Source organism: Aquarana catesbeiana, linkage group LG04 (assembly GCF_042186555.1).
Source record: "Aquarana catesbeiana isolate 2022-GZ linkage group LG04, ASM4218655v1, whole genome shotgun sequence".
In the NCBI taxonomy this organism is placed as follows: Eukaryota; Metazoa; Chordata; class Amphibia; order Anura; family Ranidae; genus Aquarana; species Aquarana catesbeiana.
Window position 1 is genome coordinate 620,595,469 of NC_133327.1, and position 26,037 is coordinate 620,621,505.

Consider the following 26,037-nt stretch of genomic DNA (forward strand, 5'->3'; position numbering starts at 1 on the left):
TTTGTATGACAATTTAAATCAGTTTATTGATATTATTTATTTTTACTATGTAGCCCAAAGGCTGTTTTTATTTTTTATTTTTAACATGTGACCAGCAGCTCCTCCTGTCACTGTTTCCCTGCAGACAGGCCGGGAGAGAGCTTGGTCATGTGACTGCTGCATATAGATAAGGAGCTAAAAAGCTACTTCGATTTATTTATTTTTTTTAAATAAAATAATAACAATGCCATCATCAGTATACAAAAATAGAAAGAACAATGTAAATTAAACATTGTGTGTTTAGTATCACTTTAATGGCTGAAAAATGTGCACTCGTGTTTTACAGTCTCCGAAATCACAGAAGCAGGAGGATCCATATAGTGCAGAGCCTGTCCTATCTAATGGGGGGGGGGGGGTAGAACAGCAGGTCACCTGAGGCCATCCTCTGCTGCTCATCACTTCAGGTCTTTGCTATGCTGATCAATATTAATCCGCTGGGCAGAAAAACGGATGGCTGGAGAGTACATGTCAAGGTCAGCGTATTATTTTAATGAAGGGAAGCGGCCGGTGCGAATCATCAGTTCATCGCTCTCCGTCTGCCTAATAAAATGCCAGCTGTGCCCAACCTTTCCATGCGGAGAAATCCACCATGGAACTGGAAGGGCTCCTTTTGTGGGATTCCCCCCCGCTGCTGCGCTCATAGTGACAACATTCCTCCAAACAAAGCTCTGCAAAGAATTCTTTTTCTGTCTGTCAATAAATCCTGCAGTTTAAGTGTTTCACTGACATTCAAAGTGTAGTGTTGAGAGAGATCAAGCTAAAACTATTAAAGAAGAAGCCTAGTCTACTGGAAATGTAGGATGTTATTTTATAATAAGGAGCCACTGAACCCATCCAATACAACCAATTATCATTTTTCTTTTTTGGTGTGAGTACGGCTTTTCCATGGCCCGATATCTGAAAACATTTTCCAATTCATAAAAAGTGGTGTGGACACTATTTAGAATTGTGCAGTGCCTCTGCATGACAAATGTTGGTATCAGAAACAACTTCATGTACTTGTTAGAAATGGGAACATGAGTCTTTTGCATAGCGGGGGGCAGTGCTGAGGCTGGAGTGTCCATGCTCAGCCCTCGGGCCCCGCTTAGTTATTGGTTGCTATGATGCTGTCGTCTGCATAGTGTCAATGGTTGCTAGGATGCTGTCATCTGCATAGTGTCAATGGTTGCTATGATGCCGCTGTCTGCATAGTGTCAATGGTTGCTATGATGCCATCGTCTGCATAGTGTCATTGGTTGCTATAATGCCGTCGTCTGCATAGTGTCATTGGTTGCTATGATGCCATCGCCTGCATAGTGTCATTTTTTTTTTTTGTAAATTCTTTATTTATCCGGGTATATCACGCGGTAATACAGAACACTCAACAAAGTATGTTACAAAGACATTATCTGATATACATCCCAGTAGCTCCATTATGTATATACCTAAGGTTTTGTTACAAAAATTTTTTTTCCCATCTGAATAGAGGCTGGATGTATGCCTATCAGAGAGGAGGCCTCCGTATCCCGCATGACCCTTGTAATTTTTTCCGGCATGAGCCGTATTTTAAGGATTTAGTTAAGGGGCCGGCGTCAATACCCACCAACCCCTTAAGTCTACGACCGATGGAAAAACATTGGGTAGCCCAAAAAACAGAAAAGGGAAATGTTGAGAAATAGAAAGTGGGAGGCTAGGATGGGGGGAAGAAGAAGGAGAAAGACAAGATGGGATCTTAAAGGGTAGGGGGGAAAAAAAAAAAAAAAAAGGAGAAAGGGGAAGGGGGGTAAAGCTCCCCCCCCCCCGTTTCTCAACTGGGGGGGGGGAGGAGGGAGCACACATCTCTGTCATAGCTGTCTGTATTCCTCAGAGTAGATAGATAGATAGATTGCATGTATGTCAGCTACTCTATTCAGCCATACAGTTACCGTCGGTGGTTGGGTCGGTTTCCAATACAGTGGGATGCAACTTTTTGCTGCGGTGAGCAAAAAGGGTAGTATTGATTTCTTGTAGCTCTTAGTTGGGATCTTATGATGATGCAGAAGGAAGAACTCAGGGGAGTCCGGCAGGTTCCGATCCGTGAATCTCTGGACTATCCTGCGTACCTCTGTCCAGAAGGGCCGTATCAACCTGCAAGACCAAAAAACGTGTAGGAATGTTCCAACTTCCTCCCCACACCTCCAGCACCTGTCCGAGGATCGGGGGAACATTTTGTGTATCTTATCTGGCGTGTAGTACCAGCGGGACAACAATTTGTATCCTGCTTCTAAGTGTCTTGCACAGATGGAAGTCTTTTGGGAGAAAAGGATCATACGGTCAATCTGTTTATCCGTAAATTTTAGTCCTAAGTCTCGCTCCCATTTGTCTATGTATTTAGGTTTTACTCCTGGTTGCGGGGACACCAATAGCTGGTATGTTAAGGAAATCGCGTGTTTCAGTGGAGTACGGTCTAAACATAGCATTTCAAAGGGAGTCAGTTGCCTCCTGAATGTGGGCGGTGGTGGTAATGAGCTAATGAAGTGGGAGAGCTGAACCCTTTTCCAGTAAGAGAGCCCCTGCAGTGCTGGATCTTCTATAATTTGTTGTCTACTTTGACAATGGCCGTCTATGAGAAAATGTCTGGCTTGCGATTTCTCTGTTCCCTTTAGTTCTCGGAATCTAGGATCTCTAAGTCCCGGAATGAAAGCCGGGTTACCTATTACAGGGGTGATCGGGGACGGGAGAGGTGCGAGAGATAAGTCTCTAAAAACCCTCCACGCAGCCCGGATTGTCACTCCCACCGTGGGGTGGGACAAGATCTGCTTCAGAAGAGGTTGCTGGCACCAGGGTATTTGGTCTAACTGAACCCCCGTCATGGAGTTTTCTATTTTTACCCACTGTTTCAAGGTCTCATGTCTGCTCCAATCTAGTATTCGGGTCAAATGACACGCTGTGTGGTATAAGGTTGCATCTGGGAGGGCAATGCCACCCTTCATTTTTGGGAGTCGGAGTATTGTTTGTGCCAATCGAGGAGGTTTACTGGCCCAGACGAATTGCGTAATCACTCTATTGACCATTTTCAAAAAGGCCATAGGAATTTGTATCGGGAGTGCCTGGAAGTAGTATAGAAGTCTGGGCATGATATTCATTTTGATTATGTTGCAACGTCCAAACCAGGTAAAAAGGCCACGGTGCCATTCCTGCAAATCTTTTTTAATCTCGGTCAAGAGCGGGGGGAAATTGAGACGAAAAACGTCCTCCGTCTTTCTAGGTAATAGTATTCCTAAGTATCTAATATGTGAATTGGCCCATTTAAAGGGGAAGTCCGATCTGAGTAGGGAAGTTAAGGAGGTTGGTAGGTTCACATCTAGTGCTTCTGATTTCTGATAGTTAATACGATAATGTGCTAGACCCTCGTATGTCTTTATTTCCTTGAGTAGGTTTGGGATGGACAGCAAAGGTTTAGTCAGGAAGAACAGAAGATCGTCGGCGAAGGCCGCTACTTTCGGGGATAGGGTGGCATCTAGGCTAATGCCTTCAATATCTGGGTTGTTCCGAATGGTTCGCAGGAAAGGTTCGAGGGGGAGTACGAAAATCAGAGGTGATAGAGGACACCCCTGCCTCGTCCCGTTTGATATGTTAAAAGTGGAAGATAGGTGTCTATTGACTTTAACCTGGGCTGATGGACATGAATAGATAGCATGAATCCAATTCATCATTCTATCTCTCAGTCCAATGTATCTTAGTGTTTTGAATAGAAAAGGCCAACTTACCCGGTCGAATGCCTTTTCGGCGTCTGTTGAGAGAAGCAGCATAGGGATTTTCCTCATTCTAGCTGCTTGGACCAAGTTGAGTGCCTTTGTCGTATAGTGTCATTTTTTGCTATGATGCCATCGCCTGCATAGTGTCATTGGCTGCTATGATGCTATTGTCTGCATAGTGTCATTGGTTGCTATGATGCCATCGTCTGCATAGTGTCATTGGTTGCTATGATGCTGTCCTCTGCATAGTGTCATTGGTTGCTATGATGCCATCGCCTGCATAGTGTCATTGGTTGCTATGATGCTATTGTCTGCATAGTGTCATTGGTTGCTATGATGCCATCGTCTGCATAGTGTCATTGGTTGCTATGATGCTGTCATCTGCATAGTGTCATTGGTTGCTATGATGCTGTCATCTGCATAGTGTCAATGGTTGCTATGATGCCGCCGTCTGCATAGTGTCAATGGTTTGCTATGGTGCTGTCGTCTGCATAGTGTCAATGGTTGCTATGGTGCTGTTGTCTGCATAGTGTCATTGGTTGCTATGATGCCATCGTCTGCATAGTGTCATTGGTTGCTATGATGCCATCGTCTGCATAGTGTCATTGGTTGCTATGATGCTGTCGTCAATATTCACATCCTCCACCACCATATAATGTGTGATGCTTCAGATGACACCTCCACCATAGATAAAGTGCTCTCTTACCAGCTTGCACAGACCTCCTATCACAGAAGGTCGGTGGCGCTTGTGGCTTCAAACCCAGCCAGGGCCTTTACATCCACCAGTAAACTTCCTTGTGGACATGCGGACCACCCGTCCAGAAAGCAATAGGATCCCCAATATATAAAAGACTCACCCTGGGCGAAGCGACGTGCTAATGTCACCACAACTTTCGAGCCTGGGAAGGACGGGTGCTGCTATTTTGGCCGGATGGCTTAATTTCATACAAGGCGCATATAAAACTTGTTTGATGGAAGTGCAATATATTAAATACTCTAAGAAAGGTTAAGGATTTTACGTTATGGTGAGCCTTTTATATTTTGGGGATTCTATTGCTTCCTGGACGGGTGTACCGCATGTCCACAAGGAAGTTTACCGGAGGATGTAAAGGGCCTGGCTGGGTTTGAAGCCACAAGCGCCACCAACCTTCTGTGATAGGAGGTCTGTGCAAGCTTGTTAGATAGTGGATTGGTGTATATATACCGCCCAACGTTTTGAGATGAGAACGGGGGATGACTATTAACAAAAGTATGTACGCATAGGACACAACCCTGTCACGCCCTCTTAAAGAAGAATGATACAAAAAAAAAAAAATTAGTTAATCCACAAGTGTTTTTTTTTACCACTACTATTCCTTTATATTGGCTTCTGAAATTTACAAATGCAGCAATTTAGAAGTTGGATCAAATCAGGGACAGTCCCTCAAAATCTGGGACAGTTGGGAGCTAATGGTGTATATAGGAACTTGTTCATTTGTTAACGTTTCATAAGCTTTCTGAGCTTTATGCAGGAAAATGGTGAACAAAATGTTATATTGGATAGCTGGCTGGTCCGGAATGAGAGCTAAAAGGTCATTTTAGGAAGCCACTTCCATACTTCTGTAGCACCCTGGTGTTTAGGCAGGGTTGATAAAAATGTAGTTTGTCAGATATTAATCATCGTGGCTGATTGTTAGAAGATCCTCCGATTCCTCTCTAACTATGGTTTGCTGTTCCTTTTTCTCTTCTGTCACTAGGTGGCACTTGCTGGTGGCATTAGCTTGAAAAGGGTGTAGCAGGGTCAGACTATGGATGGATAAGGTGTCTCAGCTAATTGACAGGGGTTTCTTTAGTCCCTTGGCCTCCTGGGAGAGCCCATTTTTTTTGGGTGGAGTCAGAAGATCGGGGTTCTGTGCCACCTGGACGGCTGTCTGGGTGGACGTGCTTTATGTTGCCCGGGGTTGCTAGGCCAAGACAGAGGCCTATCCCGGGGACACCTGGCTGCTAGGCTGCCTGAGGTCTATCCAGGAGCAAGAGACGCAACGTAGGGTTGGGACTGCAGGATTGGAGTCCAACCGAGATTTGAAGGTTCAGCCAGAGGTGGAACCAGTTGTGATTGGAGGTAGAGGGGAAGCTGTTGCCACTAAGGGACCATCCACCTTGTTACCGAGGACTACAGTGAGTAAGCTGGAGCCAGTACCCGAGCAGTCTTCTCACCAGCTGGGGACAGTAAAGAAGGAAAAAAGCTTCAGCGGGTGCCAAGCCAGGGACCCAGCAGGACAGCAGGGGTGACGCTTGAGGATCGAGTGCCAAGATAGGGACCCAGCAGGATAGCGGGGGGTGACACTTGGAGAGTATACAGCATGCTAGCTGTGGAGAAGCTCAGGAGATTCAGTGGCTATGGGATCTGGAAGTCTAGTGAGAGCGGGAGCTCAGTGAGTAAAAGTCTATAGTGAGAGACTGTAGTGTAAGAGAAGAACTATTCTGTGTTCCCATTAGTTAAATACAACTACCGTTAGTGACTGTTACAAGATTTGTTGCCATAGGAGATAGCGGTCCTACCTATACAGAAGTGTTATCCGGCTGGAGGCCTTCCACTGTATAGCTGTCTACCTATAGAAGTCTCGGAGTCTGCCAATTATCATTGTATCTACTTAAGGGTGTCCTGGCCCTAACCCTCTCTCCCACAGTTCTGTTAAGAGACAATAAATCTCTTTTGCATTCAAAAAGTGTCTGGCGCCCATCACTCCATCTTGCATTACACCCACCATGCCTTGTAACTCACTCTACAAAGACGGATGTCAGCTAACCAAGACTCTGGAGGTCATAATTATGCCTTTGGAGGTCCGGGACCTTGCTACACTTCCACCAACAACTGAAAGGACTCAAAAATATAGGCAACAGCTGGAATTTTTTAGGCACATTGGCTGCTAAGATTTAATGTGGGTAATGTGTTGTCTTAATAGACTGCAAGCAATTTCAGTTCTCTGTAAAAACCAACTTGTCAAGGTGGTTACAAGTTTCTCAGGAGGACAAAAAAACGTTGTGACCTCAGTTGGCAAGCCTTGATCAAGTCTATAAATGACCTCACCCAACAACAGATATTGTGTGATGTTTGCCAGGACTCACAGACAATAATTAATGTGTGCAAGCTTCTTGTAAAAGCTGTCTAAGCCACAGAAGTCCCTAATGAGCTTTACAATAGTGCAGGATGCATCTTAGTGGGTTGAAATTCTGTCTGCTGCAGCCATCAAGAGCCAATTTTCCAGTATCAAAATGGATTTGCGTTCTCTAAAGGCTGTCTCTGAGCAATCAGCTCATCAATAAACATAATAGTCAGATGCTCATGACTATTGGATAACAGATGTATATTAACTATATCAACCCTTATACTCTTACTCCAAATAAATAAGACCACACCAGCTTTTGGAGTAATAAAAAAGGCCGTAGCAGCCTACTTTATTTTAACATATCAAAAATATAAAATATAAAATAATAAATTCTGTCATAGAAAAACAATAACCAAAAACATCTGTTATACAACCTGTTATCCAAAAGAGCGTTGGTCTGAGCAATCGCTTAGCAAAAACAAACTGATGGCGATAACAACTATAGCACTGCAGCCCTAATCCAAAATCTCCAATAGGCCTCAAGCCGACAAGCTGGCTCAGAGACTGCCGTGACCGCAGTGCCCCATTATCACTTCCCGGCTAACCTCCGTTAACCGGGAACCAAAAAACCTCCGGACCCATATCAGCGCTGGATCCCCACTCTTACTTTTTGCCATCTTCCTTCCTTTGCCCAGACCAACGCCCGCCACTGCCACGACATCTTCTCCTTTTCACCTGTGAACAAAAGAAAAACACCATACCCTTCTACGCTAACATTTTTTTATTTATTAGGGAGGGTGGGCGGGAACTTTCCTAAACTTTCTGTTGTCCCTCCCAGCGCAGAAACTCCTTTTAACTAGTCCCACCCCTGATCCTCCCTCCCCCTCGGCTCTAAACTCACCAATTAACTTTAACCCTTACACTGCTACCATTGTCATGTGCGCCCTTTGCATACATCATTGCATGCTGTTGCTCCAGGCTTTTCTTGACTATTGGATAACAGATGTATATTAACTATATCAACCCTTATACTCTTACTCCAAATAAATAAGACCACACCAGCTTTTGGAGTAATAAAAAAGGCCGTAGCAGCCTACTTTATTTTAACATATCAAAAATATAAAATATAAAATAATAAATTCTGTCATAGAAAAACAATAACCAAAAACATCTGTTATACAACCTGTTATCCAAAAGAGCGTTGGTCTGAGCAATCGCTTAGCAAAAACAAACTGATGGCGATAACAACTATAGCACTGCAGCCCTAATCCAAAATCTCCAATAGGCCTCAAGCCGACAAGCTGGCTCAGAGACTGCCGTGACCGCAGTGCCCCATTATCACTTCCCGGCTAACCTCCGTTAACCGGGAACCAAAAAACCTCCGGACCCATATCAGCGCTGGATCCCCACTCTTACTTTTTGCCATCTTCCTTCCTTTGCCCAGACCAACGCCCGCCACAGCATCCCAATAGTAACACCTTACTCTTGGGTGCCCCTCCACACCCGAATAGCACGCTGAATGGCATCTTGCAAGCCTAACGCCCACAAATCTGTACCCACATCATTGAGGTGCACCCCATCACGTCTCAGATACCGCCATGTTTCGAATTCCAATTCATTATGCCGAACAGCTAACCCCCCATTACTGACCACAAACTTACTGATTTCCCTGTTGATCTTCTTCCTGGCTCTGTTCACCCCCTCCACTGACCTAGCCATTCTCCAAGACATCCTGGCAACCATGTCCGACCAAATAATGATCATCTGCGGGAACTCCTTCATCAATCGCCAAATATCAAATTTGATATCCCGCACGATGTCTATCATTGAGCGAATGCCCAAATCGTTCCCGCCAACATGTATCACCAGGACATCTGGAGGACCCTCTCTGTTTGCGTATCGCTGTACCTCTTGAACCAACCTTCCCCACAACATCCCCGGTATCCCAAACCACTTTATATACACTTCCCGTCTGTCAAAACTTAGTTGCCTACCCTCAGGCCTAGCGTCTCCCCTCCGAGCCCCCCAACATACATAAGCATGGCCCATAATCCAGACCATTCTCGGTGCTGCACCTGAAATTAGAAGAAAACAAAACACTATTCTCAACATTGACTATACCAACTATAATACTTGTCCTAATCAGATAACTAAATGTATGCCCCACATAAACCAACAGAAAGCAACCCTGTCCCTTATAATTTTATTGCCAGTTGTGGCCTAACATAAGATTGGAATCTGTTCGATTCCCACCGTCCGATCCTTTTTATCACCTCCACATCCAACCCCAGCCTGGCCGCTTCCGTCGCGGCTCCAATCCTAAATGAGTGGGATGAAAAATCCTTCTCCTCCAGCCCCAGCCCCTGTAAACATTTTTTAAACACAGCTACAAACTGGAAACGTGACAACCAAGTACCCTTTTGATGCACTAGTAAGGGGCCTTGAAAATCCGGCCTAACCTTCAAGAATTCCCGGACCGTGCCCACCGGGCACTGGGGGGAACCATGAATAGGATAAATTCGCACCATCCTGCCTCTTCCCCCCTGATCCGTCTTCGACTTCCTCAAAAATATCGATACCCCCTCCTCATCAAGTTGCACCTCCTGTAACCTAATTCCCCCTTGCACTCTTTTGGAAGGACTAACTAGCTCCCCTATCCTAAACGCTCCAAAAAATGCCAACACGAAAGCAACCTTAAACAAAACGACCTCGTATTCAGATGAGCAAACCACCCCCAACTTATCCACAATACCCCTCAATATCTCAAAAGTTACCGGTCTCCTCGAATCACGCTTAACCACCGCCCTCCTGTAACCCTTCAACGCTTGTCGTACCCAAAATTCCTTGGTGACGTCGGGCTGCCCTTGTAGTTTGAAAAGGAAAGCCAAACCGGCCAACTGCGTATTCATCCTTGACACGGACACGCCCTCGTCCAATTTCTGGACCACATAATACAGCAATAGAGAACTTACTCCTTGGCCTACCGGATCCTCCCCCAAAGCTTGTACAAATGATATCCATTCCTGCCATACCCTATTGTATGAGGCCCATGTATTCTCACTTACCGACCGCTTAATCCATCCCTCTATGATGCCAGCGCAATCTCCCACAGCCAGTCTGGACAAGGTATCCCTTGTTGCTCCGCGTCCGGCGCCAACTCCCGGAACCTGTCCCACTGGAAGCGAGACAGCGCATCAGCAATAACGTTTTCCACCCCCGGCAAATGCACAGCATGAATGAAAACATTCAGTTGTAGACATCTTAGGATTAAATGCTGCAGCAGTCTGATCACCGGCGGAGATGACGCCGTGACCCTGTTTATCACTTGCACCACCCCCATGTTATCCCCATGAAAGCGCACTTTCAGATCCCTGAATGATGCACCCCATAGTTCCACTGCCAGAACTACTGGAAACAATTCCAGTAGAACCAAGTTCTTCGTGAAGCCCTCTTCTATCCAAGCTTGTGGCCACGGACCCGCGCTCCATTTTCCCCGGAAAAAAGCACCAAAACCTGTTGATCCTGCGGCGTCGGTGAACAATTCCAAGTCAAAGTTACTGACTGGTCCTGACATCCACATTGCCCTGCCATAAAAGGATTCCAGGAAGGTATGCCATACCTTCAGGTCCTCCCTGTGCGTTTTCCTCAATCTCACGAAATGTTTAGGCGATTTTATCCCGCTCGTGCTGGCCGCCAGCCGGCGACTGAACACTCTCCCCATCGGAAGTATGCGGCAAGCAAAGTTCAGCTTGCCCAACACCGATTGCAACCTACGCAGTTGTACCTTTTTAATTCCTATCAGCCCTGCCACTTCTTTTTTCAAATCCTCCAATTTGTCAGCAGGCAATCTGCATTCCATTGCATCCGAATCTAGCACGATACCCAAAAACGTGATGACCGCGCAGGGTCCCTCCGTTTTTTCGGCCGCCAGTGGAATGCCGAATCTGCCCGCTATATGCTGCAATGAAGCCAGCAACACCGCGCATACTCTAGAAGAGGCCGGGCCTATGCATAGAAAGTCATCCAAGTAGTGAATTATCGAATTCACCCCGGATACATCCCTTACCACCCATTCCACGAAGGAACTGAATTGTTCAAATATCGCGCACGACACTGAACAACCCATGGGTAAGCATTGATCGACATAAAAACCGCCGTTCCAGTGGCACCCGAGCAACCGGAAACTATCCGGGTGAACCGGCAACAGACGAAACGCTGATTCTATGTCTGCCTTAGCCATCAAGGCGCCTTTCCCATAGTGTCTCACCCACCGCACCGCAGCATCAAAGGACGTGTACGTCACTGAGCATGCATCTTGATCTATTGCGTCATTCACGGATCCCCCTTTCGGGAAGGATAAGTGGTGAATGAGCCTGAATTTGTTGGGTTCCTTTTTGGGCACCACGCCCAGCGGGGACACCACCAAATCAACTATGGGTATTACTGGGAAAGGGCCAACCATCCTCCCCAATGCCACTTCCTTCTGCAGTTTCTCCGAAACCACTTCAGGATGTTGCAGGGCAGACTTTAAATTCTTGGGCACCGGGGGAGTCACTGATAAACTACATGGAATCCTAAAACCCCGCGCAAAGCCCTCTTCCAATAACGATGCTGCCTCTCTGTCAGGATACTTACCGAGAAACGGCCGCATCCTTTCCACCATCACCGGAGTCCTCCCTTTTGTTCCCAGCCTCTCCCTGTCGGCCTTTTCCTTGTTTAAAGCATCTGGATGATGGATGTGTTCCCCCGCAGCCTGAGCACTCATGCTTATACTTACATGTTCCGCCAAACTTACAGGATCCTGAGTTATACTGCCAACAAACCCCTTTCTTGTTTCCAGCCGAATGTCCCTGGGTGAACGGTCCACCGGCTCCCCCCTGAAAAAACTGGTTTTGTGCCCTCGCCGTCGTCATCAAGCGCATCCATAGGCTGATGTCCTTATGGTCCCACCGTAGCTCTGGGCGAACCGCTCTCCTTTGCCTAAACTGTTCATCGTATCGCAACCATGCCGAACCTCCATATACTCTATACGCTTCCCCAATCGCATCCTGATAGCAGAAAAGCGCCGAACAGTGTTCCGGCTGCTTCTCCCCTATCACACTTGCCATGATCGCGAACGCTTGTAACCAATTCGTGAATGTCCTAGGTATCAGCCTATACCTTCTCTTTTCCTCATCTTCTTTTTTAGAGTCATCCGGCTTGACTCTATCAAGATTGAACTTCTCCAAGGGCAGCAATGAAAATATTTCCACATACTCACCCTTCCATAATTTCTCCCGCACTTCCTGTTTCAAGTGCGCTCCTAACGGCCCTTCGTAGCACACATACACCTCACAGCGAGCCGCGTCCGCCAGCCTAATGATGTCCTTCCTTGCCGCCGCCTCTCCTGTCGGCGCTGTTTTTTCCTTCCCCTGAGCAGCTCCACTCCCCGTAGCTTGCTGATCAGGTGACGTGACCACAGCCGCAACCGCTGTTGTCGGGTCCCCTCCAGCCCTTCCTAAATCCTTCCCCGTCTGCTGTGTCCATGCAGCTCTCGGGCCCTCCCCCGGCTTCTCTGCAGCCTCCAACCTCTGCACTAGTTCCTTAATTCCCGTTAAAAACCCCAGGAAACCCTGTGTTCCTGCACCTATGCCAGACCCCGCTATGCTGTTTTCTAAACCTACAATCCCCGATCTAACATCTGATGCATCATTTAAGCTAGACAGTGCATTGATCTGTGTTGGCTCACCTGGCTGCCTAGGTGTTGACCCATCAGCCGACCGTCTGCCCTCTTCTGGCCCCATCCTCCTGGGCAGGGGGGCCGCATCCTCCTCCGATCCGGATTCCTCCTCTCTTCCGCTCCGACCTGGCTCTTCCTCTGAAGCCGATGGAGGCCCGCCCTGGATGTGTACCGCGGCTGCCGCGTTGCTCGCCATCCTTCCCCTCCTCCGCGCAGCGAAACCTCCGGTGGACTTCCGGCTTGCCTTCCCAGGACCGGTGTGTGCTACCTCAGCCCTGCTAGCCTCCGCTCCGGTAGCTGTTAGTCCAGCCCTGTTTCTTTCTCCTCTCTGCCTGTCCCCTGCCGTGGAACTAGAAGGCCCGGGGATCCCTGCAGGCAGTGCAGCTGAAGCAATGGCGGCGCTCCCCGCCGTCATCCTGGGGGCGGGGCTTGCGCTCTCAGTACGTCTCCCGCTCCGAGGCCTAGCTGTGGCCGGATCCCAGTCACGTCTCTCTTCTTGTCCCGCCGGGGCCGCGCGCCCGCTGGCCCGCTCTCTCACTGCAGCACGTTTTGCCGGAGGGCCCCCCGGGAGTCTGGATGACAGACTACCCGAGTGCCGCTGCGCAGACGTCATGCGGTCCGGCGAGAACCGCTCAGGAGGCCGAGAGCGGCGCGCTCTAGTGCCGCTTCTCTCTCCTACACTTGCCTGCCTAGTTGAGCCCTGTAGCGCGGCTGCGATAGTCTCCTGCAGCCACTCGGCTCCCCTAACCGCTGCTTCCTCCCGCAACTGGGCCATTAGCCCCTCTAATTCAGCCATGATAGCCACACCACCTACCTGAGAACTTTCCTAAACTTTCTGTTGTCCCTCCCAGCGCAGAAACTCCTTTTAACTAGTCCCACCCCTGATCCTCCCTCCCCCTCGGCTCTAAACTCACCAATTAACTTTAACCCTTACACTGCTACCATTGTCATGTGCGCCCTTTGCATACATCATTGCATGCTGTTGCTCCAGGCTTTTCTTTATTGATTGCTGCATCTAATGGACTCATTAAGTGTAGGGTTCATTATGACCTTTAGAACAATTCCACCCAAGTATCAAGATTTATCCAAATGCAGCACTGCAATTTGGATAATGGGAAATTAAAGCCAAGGCCGGATGTTCCTGGTAGGAGCTTATAATTAGTGTCCATGTCTTCTGTATTTAATGCTTTCCATTTCTAAAAGCCTAAAACAGTGATTCTCATACGCCACGTTAGATTAGAGGAAAGCAGTTTACTCCATGCAACATCGGGATTTTATGCTATGCATGTATGTGTCATGTTCAATTTATCATGGATAAATAAAATATGTAATGGAAAGTGAAACTGTTAGATACACAAATTGGCTGTATACTAGCAATAGCCTCTAATTATAATTCATTACAGTTTAGCTTTAATAAGTGTGTGGCTCTCAGTCTACACCAGCAGTCCCCAACCTTTTTGGCAACAGGGGCTGGTTTCATGGCAGCCATTTTTTTCCAGGGACGTGGGGGGTTTTGGGGTTAAATGCGATATTCACAGAGTCTGTTCTCAGCCCCCCCCCTTCACACCACAACCCTCCATTACAGCACATTCCCCCCTTTAAATCAGTGTCCACAGCTCCCCTTTACAACACAGTTCCCTCTTTATCCCCTTTAGGACGCTTTCACATGAGCGGATTGGTCGGGTCCGCCTGTCAGTTTTTCAAGCAGACCCAATCAGACCCACCAGTATCCTGTATGGAGCGGCAGGTGTCAACAGATATATGTGTCCATTGACTCCCGCCGACAACCGATCCTATCGGCCAAAAATTTGCTTCCCAACCGTCAGGCGGATGGGATTGGATGGCAGTTGGGTGTAAACAGATAGGCGGTTCATTTACATTTGACTGCCCATAGAGAGCGGGCTGTGTCCACTCTGCATAAGCAAAGCGGACATGGACCAGCCATCCGCCTGCTCAGCGGGGATCAGCGGACAGATTCCCTACTGAGCAGGCGGACTCCAATGGAGTCCACCTCATGTATAAGAGAGAATAGCCGAACTCCAAAGTCCTTGATGCAAACATTTATTGGGTACATATGAGCATTAAAAAGCAAATAGCTGACGCATTTCGGCGTAAGCCTTAGTCATAGACACTATGAGCCCACCCCATGTATAAGGGGACTTAAAGAAGTCCCACAATGTCCTCAATTCCCCTTCACACCACAGCCCCCCTTTGCATTACAGTGCCCCCTTACAACACAGTGCCCCTTTACAGTGCAGTTCCTTTACATTAAAATAACAGGGACTGCACTGTAAAAGGGGGCACTGTAGGGATTACAATGTCCATTTACAGTGCAGTCCCTATTATATCACAGTGCCCCTTTACATTACAGTGCCCCTAGCAATCGCAGCCCTCCCCCTTTCAAAGTCCCCCTTGAAGTCATGGCCCCCCTGCCCCTTCCGCTCTAACATCACACTGCCCCATTCTAATCTTTGCCTCCCCTGCGCAGTCCGATCTTTGGCAGGGTAGAGGCAGTTTTTAGCCCATGTGTCCTTTCCCGGGTCTCCCATCCACATCATCCTATCAGTAGGGCAGGGGGCGGGAGGAGCTGCAGATATGGATGGAGGGTGACAGCTGGCCAAGTTATAATGTTAACAAGTGAGAGATTACCCGCTTGTTAATATGAAAAGACTCCAGCTCTCTACGCAGATCTCCAGCTCCCATATTCGGCGGGACAAGAGACCCGGGAAAGGACACATGGGCTGAGTGCCACGGCCGATCAGGAGTTAAGTGGCGACCGCGGTCTGTGGTACTCCTGTCCGGACAGTCGTCCTGCTCACCTTCTGCTGTGCGGCCCATCATCAACAAGCCACCGACTGGTACCGGTCCCCTGCCCTGCTGATAGGATGACATAGTCGGCGGGACGTGACACCCGGGAGAGGACACACAGGCTGACTGCCACGGCCAATAAGGAGTTGAGCGGCGACCGTGGTCTGTGATAATCCTGTCCGGACCATAGTCCCTGCAGACCTTCTGCTGTGGGCCTGGTCATCAACAAGCAACGGACTGGTACCGGTTCCCTACCCTGCAGATAGGAAGCCACAGACCGATACCCTGCCCTGCTGATATAATGGCATAGTCAGCGGGACAGGAAACATAGGAAAGAACACACAGGCTGAGCTCCATGGCCGTTCAGGAGTTGAGCGGTATCTATGATAGTCCTGTCCGAGCCGCCGTCCCTGCTCACCTTCTGCTGTGTCGCTCTGGTCATCAACAGGTCATGGACCGGTACCGGTCCACAGCCCGGGGGTTGGGGACGCCTGGTATACACACTACAGTACCTATTGTACATGTCTCCTTACATTTCAACTTCAACAAAGGGCTAAACACAGAGATGGACTACATCTAAGGGAGCTGTTTTAAATAGGCATCGACAGATTATCGTTGCGGCCCATATTCACTTTTTTCGAATTATCGGTATCGGTCAAAAAACTAACCGATATTGCTTCGAGGGGATTTTTACCGGGGTGATGCATACAGCTGCATGCATCACCCTGGTACCGTTGTTTAGAGTGGATGGTTGGCTTTATTGTAATAACTGACGTGGCCCGGCAGCCGCTTGGCTGTTATTACAAGCGGCGGGAGGGGACGTACCCCCCCTCCTGCCGCTCGCCTGGGCTCTCCCATCCCATTGGGAGGCCCGAGCAACCAGCCGGAACGTCCACTGGCTGGCCGAAGACTCGAACAAAGCCGATGCTTTGTTTGGGTCTCGGATCTAGTGACCAGGAAGCAATGTCATAACATCACTTCCTGGATTACTGGCATCTTAAAGGTGCCAGTTTAAAAAAAAAGTATTCAAAAATGCCGATCTTGACATTTTGAATACTTTAAAGTGCAGTAGAGAGGTTTGGGATCTTACAAACCCCTGATCTCTCCATAAAGAGTACCTGTCAATGCCTATTACTGTCACAAGGGATGTTTACATTCCTTGTGACAGCAATAACAGTGATAAAAAACAAAAAAAATTAAAATGACAGTAAAAATGTTTTTTTTTTTTAAATGTACAAAATATTGGCAAAAAATATTGGCTATCAGCAGGAGAGGTGGCCTAAATATCAGTATCGTATCAAGACCAAAAATACGATATCGGTCGATCCCTAGTTTTAACTGCCCAAGGATTTGTATTTCTGTCCATCCATTTCTGAGATTGACGATTGACATAGTTCAGCCACCCAGCACAGCTCTGTCCAACATGACTATGCACAAGAGCAGAAAGCAAGGTCCATAAAGAGAAGGATAAGTGAGTTTGGGGTGGAGGAACTTGATTGGCCTACACCTCAACCTGATAGAACACCTTTGGGATGAATTAGAGTGGAGACTGTGAGCCAGCCCTTCTCGTCCAACATCAGTGCCTGACCTCACAAATGCGCTTTTGGAATAATGGTCAAACATTCCCATAGACACACTCCTAAACCTTGTGGACGGCCTTCCCAGATAAGTTGAAGCTGTTATAGCTGCAAAGGGTTGGCCAACACAATATTGAATCCTATGGACTAAGACAGGCATGTCAATAAAGTTCATGTCCATGTAAGGGCAGGCTTCCCAATACTTTTGACAATATAGTGTGTGTGTATATTATATATATATATATATATATATATATATATATATATATATATATATATAAAATGTATGTGTAGCACTAACTCTCGGTGGACCTGCTGATTTAAGCGGGTCTGTTACCTTCCCTCTCCTTTCCTTGTTTCACCGGCACCGGGTCTATGGTTCCGTTGAGTTTACCTCTGGACGACACACGCACCAACACTGGAGTACGTTTTCAATGCTTAATTAAACAATTTCTTAGGAAGTAGCAGAAAAGAGGCAGAAAGGAAACTGCAGAAGAAACTCAAATATCTTCCGGTAGGGTTCTTTAACGAATGTCCTGGTAGGATTCAGATACTAAGTGGAATGCGCTCCCCTCGTGGGACACACTCTTTGCTCGCCTGGATAGGCCTCTCTCACTTGCCTAGCAGCCAGTACGCAGCACGAACAAAAGTCTCTGCCACAGACATGTTTTGGGAACAAACCAGTACGATCCTCTGCCACAGGATGTATTGGTTTTTTCTGCAATGAATGTCAGTCACAGTGCTTGAACCTTTAAGCCAACCCGGCAACACTATGCTGTATGGTTACTTTCGGATACGTCCTCCAACCGAGTCACCAGGCCCCTCTCCAGACCAGCACGTTGCGTGATCCTTCCATGACGGGCCCTCCCCTGGGATCTTCTCGGTTGTCCAGCCTCGTCACACAGGACCGACAGCTCAGGACCATTCCTCGGCTGCGATGGTAGGCTCCAGACAAGCCTCTGGACCCACCCCTGCGCCGCTTCGATGTGGGCCTTCGGAACGGAGGACCACGAGGTAGCTCCTTAACACATACCTGTCGGCCAGGAGGGCCAGCAGATGGCTGCAAAACGAGCCCCAAAATATGGCGTCTGTCCCATAAATACCCTCGCCCAGAATGCAACTCGGAGGACCACCTCCACCGAGTTGTCTCCGGGACAGAAGAGCATCCATACGCTTCAACACGTTGCTTTTCCAACACTGACCAGTGATAACAGCGACACCCACCGGTCAGTATGGAAACACCCACAACGTCAGCCAAGCTGGAACAGAGGCAAACTTAACCTTCCTAACGAACAAGTTACTAAATTTACCTAACGTGCGGTAGATTGCAAATCTACCAGCGCTACACATACATTATATATATATATATATATATATATATATATATATATATACACACGTTATATACATATATGGAAAAGTGTTCCCCCATACCATTTTAACACAGGAACCATCATTTCATCATAAAAGAAAGGGGGGGGGGGTTAATTGGCTAGACACAGTCATATCAACATGGCTGGGAATCAAGTCCCTGGACATACATACAACCAGGGCCATCTTTAATACTGATTGGACCCTGGGCAAAACTTTTCTTGGGGCCCACCCACCATGCAGTTTTGCTCTCCACCTGCTATGAGACATACAATAAATAGCAGCTAGACTCAAATTTAGTTAAATGAATCAGATCAGGCAGCTATTGCGTTTGGTTGCCAGAGGTTACAGTGTATCATTACTGCTCACTGACTGGTTGCTAGGGATTACAGCTCACTGATTAGTTGCTAGAGGTTACAGAACATGATTTCTGCTTGTTGATTGCTAGAGATTACTGTGGATATGACCTCAGGGGGGCATGATATACATATCAATGCCGCCGGCCGCCGCTATTTACATATGAATGCCGACAATTTACATGTAAACACAGGGTCTGCAGGTGAGTCATCTGTACACAACAATAGGGCAGAGCTGGGCAGCATTAGTAGCATCACTTCACACTGAGATATTGGGACACAGCACAGGACTAAAACCTCAAGGGACAAGGGAATTTAAACCAGGATAGTTGGCAAGTATAAGGCAGCTGCTTTGGTCCCCACAACAATGACAGGGCCCAGGGCAGCTGCCCCTTTTGCCCTGCTTCAAAAACGGCCCTGCATACGAAACTCGTGTACCCCTACATACACACATTCATACCTTCCCATTTCATAAACTCCCCAAGGACAAAGGCCAGCAGATGAACTGAGCTATACAGCTATGAAGATATATTTCAAGAGATGGTGTGCCAGACAACTGTAAAGCCAGCCATACAAGGAACAAATCTTGATGATTCAGCAGAAATCGATTGAAGTTCATTCCATGTGTGGCCCTGTCAGTAGCACCAGTGTGATGCTACACCACTGTGTGAATACAATTTTATGAAATGTCACTTCCACATGTAGCACTAACTCACGGTGGAGTTGCTGATTTAACGCGGACTGTTACCGTCACCTTTTTACCTGTAATTTCACCAACACCGAGCTTGGAGTCCACGTTGAACTTATTATCAGACAATGTAGGCACCAGTCACTTGAGTACTTTTCCAATGCTTTAATGGGAGATAACTGTAAGAACTAGTAGGGAAGAGGTAGAAGAAGAGTTGCTGGGAAGTTCAAATACCTTTTCTTGGTGTAACACTAAGGAATTGAAATCTCAAGGGTGAATATATCCTCCGTTCAGGATTAAATCTTTGCCCGCCCGGATAGGTCTCTCTCACTAACCTAGCAGCCGGAACACAGCAGGAACAAAAAGTCTCTGCCACAGACTTGAGTGAAACAAAACTGTACAATCCTCTGCCACAGGATGTAGTAGTTTTCGATGAACAGCAAACACAGTACCAGAACCTTTAAGCCGACCCGGCAGTACTTGTGCGGTAATGTCGTTTAGGATATGTCCTCCAATCGAGTCACCAGGCCCTTCTTAAGACCAGCCTTGCATGGTCTCTTCCAAGATGGGTCCTCCCCTGGATCTTCCCAATTGTCCGGCTTCTTCCCACAGGACAGACAGCACAGGACCATCCCAACGATAGCAGGCCCCAGACAGGCTTCTGGGTCTACCCGCACAGCTGCCGCAACGCAACCCTCCAGGGCAGAGGGCCGCGCGGTAGAACTCACTAACACATACCTTTAGGCCAGGAGGGCCACGAGGTAAAGCTCCCAGAAACATGGCGTCTGTCCCATAAATATCCTCTCCTAGAATGCAACGCAGAGGACCACCTCTGCTGAGTTGTCTACGGGACAGAAGAGCACTCATATACTTTAGCTTGTTGCTTTCCAACACCGACCCATGGTGACAACGACACCTACAGACAGAATGTGGAACTGCACGCAACACAGCCAAACTGGAACAGAGGCTAATCTAACAGTAAATTGAATCTGAACTATGTACAGCACAGATGACCCACTAAATTTACATATAAGCGGTAGACTGGAAAATCTACCAGCGCTACACACATTTCAATAAAGCTCAAAAAAAGTCAACAGTGCGTTGCATCAGGATCGCTGCATCAGAACTTCTCCCACCATCGGCCGTTCATGTAGCATAGCTGTCTGGTGTGAATGAGCCCTCAAAGTCTGAATTGGTTTATTCCTTTTTCATTCAATTCCCTAATGAAAAACTGATTCAGTGAATAATCCTTTCACAAACATTATGCAGCAAAACAAAAATTGATGACAAAGCGATCATTTCCATTTTCAGGATATGAATGTAAAATAGATAACACAGAAACAGCGAAAACACATTCTTATACTCCAAGAAAAAAAAAAAGCACAACAGGGAAAGAAGTGTAATTTCCTCTGAAGGCATCTGCTGAAGAACAATCGGGGACTGAATATTATTTAAAAATTCAGAGATGTACAGATCATATCTAAAATAGCTTTAAAAAGCATAAACAAAATATAACAGAATATTTCACTGGAATTCAGACCCAGAACAAATCACCATGTTAAGAGCTGACAAGACAAATAATTAGAAGTAATCAACTCCTCTGATGTAAGACACTAAGGGGTTTATTTACGAAAGGCAAATCCACTTTGCACTACAAGTGCAAAGTGCACTTGAAATTGCACTTAAAGTGCACTTGGAAGTTCAGTCGCTGTAGATCTGAGGGGGACATGCAAGGAAACTAAAAACAGCATTTATGCTTGTACGTGATTGGATGATAAAATCAGCAGAGCTTCCCCTCATTTCAGATCTTCCCCTCAGATCTACAGCGACTGCACTTCCAAGTGCACTTTCAGTGCAATTTCAAGTGCACTTTGCACTTGTAGTTTGCACTTGTAGTGCAACGTGGATTTGCCTTTCATAAATAACCCCCTAAATGTATTATTTATATTAAAAAATATATATTTTTAAGACCCCTTTCACACCGAAACGTTGCTAAAACAGCCGCTAAAGCACCGGCCGTTTTTGCGGTGCTTTAGCAGAGGTTTAGCGGTGCTTTTCGGGCGCTAGCAGGTCACTTTTTTTAAGGTCACGTTTGCGTCGCTTTGGAAGCGCTTTTAAGGTGCTTTGGAAGCACTGCCCATTCATTTCAATGAACAGGGGTGTTTTGGAGCGCTATTTACAGTGCTCCAAAGATGCTGCTTGCATCACAAAAGTAAGTACACCCCTCACATTTTTGCAAATATTTTATTCTATCTTTTCATGTGACAACACTGAAGAAATGACACTGTGCTACAATGTAAAGTAGTGAGTGTACAGCTTGTATAACAGTGTAAATTTTCTGTCCCCTCAAAATAACTCAACATACAGCCAATAATGTCTAAACCGCTGGCAACAAAAGTGAGTACACCCCTAAGTGAAAATATCCAAATTGGGCCAATTAGCCATTTTCCCTCTCCGACATATGAGTGCTGCCAGCATTGCTGCAGAGGTTGAAGGGGGGTCAGCATGTCAGTGCTCAGACCATAAGGCTAAAAGGTGATAAACTGGCCAAGCATGTCTCCAAACCTAAACCCTATTGAGCATCTGTTGGGCATCCTCAAACGGAAGGTGGAGGAGCGCAAGGTCTCTAACATCCACCAGCTCTGTGATGTCGTCATGGAGGAGTGGAAGAGGACTCCAGTGGCAACCTGTGAAGCTCTGCTGAACTCCATGCCCAAGAGGGTTAAAGTGTTTGTTAAACACATTTCTTAAAAACTGCCAGCCGCTCTATTAGAGGCTGGCATAGCACACTGTGTAAATCCTTTCTAAAAATGAGCGTTCAAAATAGCTATGTAGAGCGGTCTTCAGGCCGGTCACGTGAGTCGTGGCCTCTTTTCATCTCCGATACATGGCTACTGCAGGAGGGACTGTGATCTCCCTCTGACGTCAGCCGGGGGGGGGGTTAAGGTTGCCGCTCGGCTCAACTCGCAGAAGCCCTGTCTTGGAGCTGTAATGCGGCAGCGAGTCACGTGACCGGCCTGAAGACAGCTTTAAATAGTTATTTAGAAGGCATGTCTTTAGAAAGAATCTACAAGTGTGGTATGCCAGCCTCTAATAGAGGGGCTGGCAGTGACCATTGTAAGTTTTTTTTTGTTTTTAATAATAGCGGCGGGGGGCAGGGCGGAGCGGTGACAGACACAGAGAGTGCGCTGACAGGCAGGAAGGAGGGGGTGAGGGGGGAGAGAGAAGAGCAGAGCATGGCAGTATAGGACAGAGGGGTGCACTCTGACCACAGTGGTCAGGGCTGAGTAGCCCTAGTTATCGTGGTCAGTATAGAGAGGGCATATAGGAAGTGGCAGGTTCAGGGAGGTTTTTTTACAGTTTAGAGGGGGGCAGATTACACAGCATAAGCACTGTGCTATTTAAACTGCTTTAACCACTTGCCACCCGCCCACCATCAAATACCGGCAGGGCTGTGCAGCTCTCGTTCCAGAGCGGCTGCGCCGTGTTGATAAGGACAAGGCGCGACCCACCAATGCCATCCATCAATGCCAATCAGTGCCGCCTCTGTGCCCACCAGTGCCACACACATCAGTGGCACCCATAAGTGAGGCATATTCATGCCTCATCAGTGCCACCTAATCAGTGCCCATAAGTGCCACCTCATCAGTGCCCATCAGTGAAGGAGAAAAATTCCTTATTTACAACATTTACTGACAGAAACTAAGAAAAAACCCTTTAGGAAAAAATAAAAAACCCAGAAGTGATTAAATACCACCAAAAGAAAGATCTATCTGTGTGAAGAAAATGATAAAAATTGCACCTGGTTACAGTGTAGAATGACCGCGCAATTGTCATTCAAAGTGTGTCAGCGCTGAAAGATGAAATACGGCCTGGGCCGGAAGGGGGTGAAAGTGCCTGGTATTGAGATGGTTAAAGGACCAGGATGTGTATTTTTCTTTTTTTTTGGGTCAACAAACACTTTAAGACAGTGCTGGAAACGAATGGTAGCCCCAAAGATTGACACTTTGGGCCCAATTTGGACATTTTCACTTAGGGGTGTACTCACGCCTGTGAGATACTGTAAACACTGCATATATACATACACACACACACACACACACACACACACACATACATACATATATATATATACACACACACACACACACACACACATACATATATATATATATATATATATATATATATATATATATATATATATATATACACACACACACACACACACATATATATACACACACATACACACACATATATATACACACACACACACACAATGGGGAAAATAATTTGGAAAATCCCCTGCAGATTTTGTAAGTTTGCCCATTTACAAAGAAATGAAGGGTCTATAATTGTTATAGGTATATTTTAAATGACAGTGACAGAATATCAACCAAAAATCCAGAAAAAACACATGGTACAAATGGTATAAACTGAGTTGCAGTTCAGTGAATAAAATAAGTATTTCATCTCCTACCAACCAACAATAATTGTGGCTCCCACAGACTGGCTACAGTATGTGCTCATGTGGTACACAGATTAGTCCTGTCAATTTAAGAAGGTGCTCCTAACGACAACTCCTTATGTGTATAAAAGACACCTGTCCACAGAATCTCTTTCTTCCATTCATACCTCACCATCATGGGCAAGACCAAAGAGCCGTCAAAGGACGTCAGGGACCAGATTGTAGACCGGCACAAGGTTGGAATGGGCTACAAGACCAACAGCAAGAAGTTTTGTGTGAAGAAGACAACTGTTGGAACGATTATTCACAAATGGAAGAAGTCCAAAATAACCAATCGTCCATGGTCTGGAGCTCCATGCAAGATTTTTCCTCATGGGGTAAGGATGATCATGAGAAAAAAGTGAGGGATCAGCCCAGAACTACACAGGTGGAGCTTGTGAATGATCTCAAGGCAGTTGGGTCCACAGTCACCAAACAAACAATTAGTAACACAATAAGCCACCATGGATTGAAATCCTGCAGTGCCCGCAAGGTCCCCCTCCTCAAGAAGGCACATGGACAGGCCCATCTGAAGTTTGCGAATGAACATCTAAATGAGTCAGAGAAGGGTTGTGAGAAAGAGCTGTGGTCAGATCAGCTCTTTGGCATTAACTCAGCTTTGGTGCTGTTTCTCTGCTAAAGGTACAGGCCGACTTTGCCGCATTGAGGGGCCAGTGGACAGGATTGTCCCTGTCTGACTGAAGGAAAAAAGAACCCTTTTCCTTCAGCCAGAACACTGAAGATGGGTTGTGGATGAGTTCTCCAGCATGACAATGACCCAAAACATACTGCCAAGGCAACAAAGGAGTGGCTCAAGAAGAAGCACATTAAGGTCATGGAGTGGTCTAGACCTTAATTCTATAGAAAAATTATGGAGGCAGCTGAAACTTCAAGTTGCTAAGTGACAGCCACGAAACCTTAAGAATTTAGAGAAGATCTATAAAGATAAGTAGACCAAAATCCAGTGGTGGCTGGTGTATATATATGTGTGTTTGAGCTGTGAGGTGCAATAATAATACAATAGGCTGCACACAGCTATGCACCCATGACTTGAATTCAAGCTGATTCAGCAGATATTGCAGCCATCTACAGCAGCCTTTAGTCTTCAATTGTGTGGTGAACACTGGTAAAGCCAAGGACTTGGTTGCAATGCATCTAATAGACAGTACCCCTTCTAACAGTTAGAAAATAGTTTTCTCTTCTTTGACTGGCCCCCGACAGACATTTGACTGTATTTACTGATTTTCCCAGCTACCTACTGTGTCCTAGAGTTATGGGATACCCATGCTCCGACTTCATAAAGCAAATGTAACGTGCTCTGATTTTGAGGGGCCTCTTACATCAGAGGCTTGTTTTGGCAGTCGTTTCATTCTGAAATGTCATGGCGTGATCTTAAAAACAATATTCATATGCCAAGCCATTTGTGAAGATATGATTCAGCTTATAAGACTCTCACGTTAACTCCGCAAGAAATTTATATCTGGAGACAGATTTAATTTAAGGTGTTATTAAACCCATGTACTAATAAATAAAACGCAGTGGCATCATTCACATACTTGATCAACTGCAGTTTTGTTTTATCCTCAATGTCCTGGTTTCTAAAAAAGAAGAACTAGAAGATCCTCCTAACAGTAGGTCCTCCTATAGGGTGGCTCTACTACCTTGCCGGGTCCCCCTGGAGCCCCCTTATGCCACGTACACACGAGCTGACTTTTCGACCGGACTGGTCCGACGGACTTTCCCAACGAACGGACTTGCCTACACACGATCACACCAAAGTCCGACTGATTCGTACGTGATGACGTACGACTGGACTAAAGTAAGGAAGTTCATAGACAGTAGCCAATAGTTGCCCTAGCGTCGGTTTTCGTCCGTCGGACTAGCATACAGACGAGCGGATTTTTCTATAGGAACTGGGTCCAGCGGAGTTCCGACGTAAAGATTTGAAACATGTTTCAAATCTAAAGTCCGTCATATTTTCGACCGAAAAAGTCCGCTGCGGGTCCAATGAAGCCCACATATGGTCGAATTGTCAGTCGGACCAGTCCGGTCGAAAAGTCCGCTCGTGTGTACGTGGCATTACATGCGCATTCCATAGTTAGTCAGGTTGAAAAAAGAGACAAGTCCATCTAGTTCATCCAAAAAATAAAAAATACAACCCCAT

At 46.6% G+C, this 26,037-nt stretch overlaps 1 protein-coding gene across 1 annotated transcript; it reads right to left on the bottom strand.

Annotated features, from left to right (window-relative positions):
- Positions 1 to 9,039: 9,039 nt before the first annotated feature.
- LOC141140629 (integrase/recombinase xerD homolog) lies at positions 9,040 to 12,759 on the bottom strand. The gene is made up of 2 exons (XM_073628014.1): positions 12,573 to 12,759; positions 9,040 to 10,019 (listed from the first exon to the last, which is right to left on the bottom strand). Exons 1-2 carry the CDS (start codon positions 12,757 to 12,759, stop codon positions 9,040 to 9,042), a joined length of 1,167 nt encoding a protein of 388 aa, XP_073484115.1.
- Between the last annotated feature and the right edge of the window lie 13,278 nt (positions 12,760 to 26,037).

Coding starts and splice junctions, on each gene's coding strand:
- LOC141140629 (XM_073628014.1), bottom strand. CDS start 12,759: ATGGCGAGCAACGCGGCAGCCGCGGTACACATCCAGGGCGGGCCTCCA. Junction 10,020..12,572: donor GTCAACACCTAGGCAGCCAG/GTGAGCCAACAC, acceptor TCTCGCTTCCAG/TGGGACAGGTTCCGGGAGTT.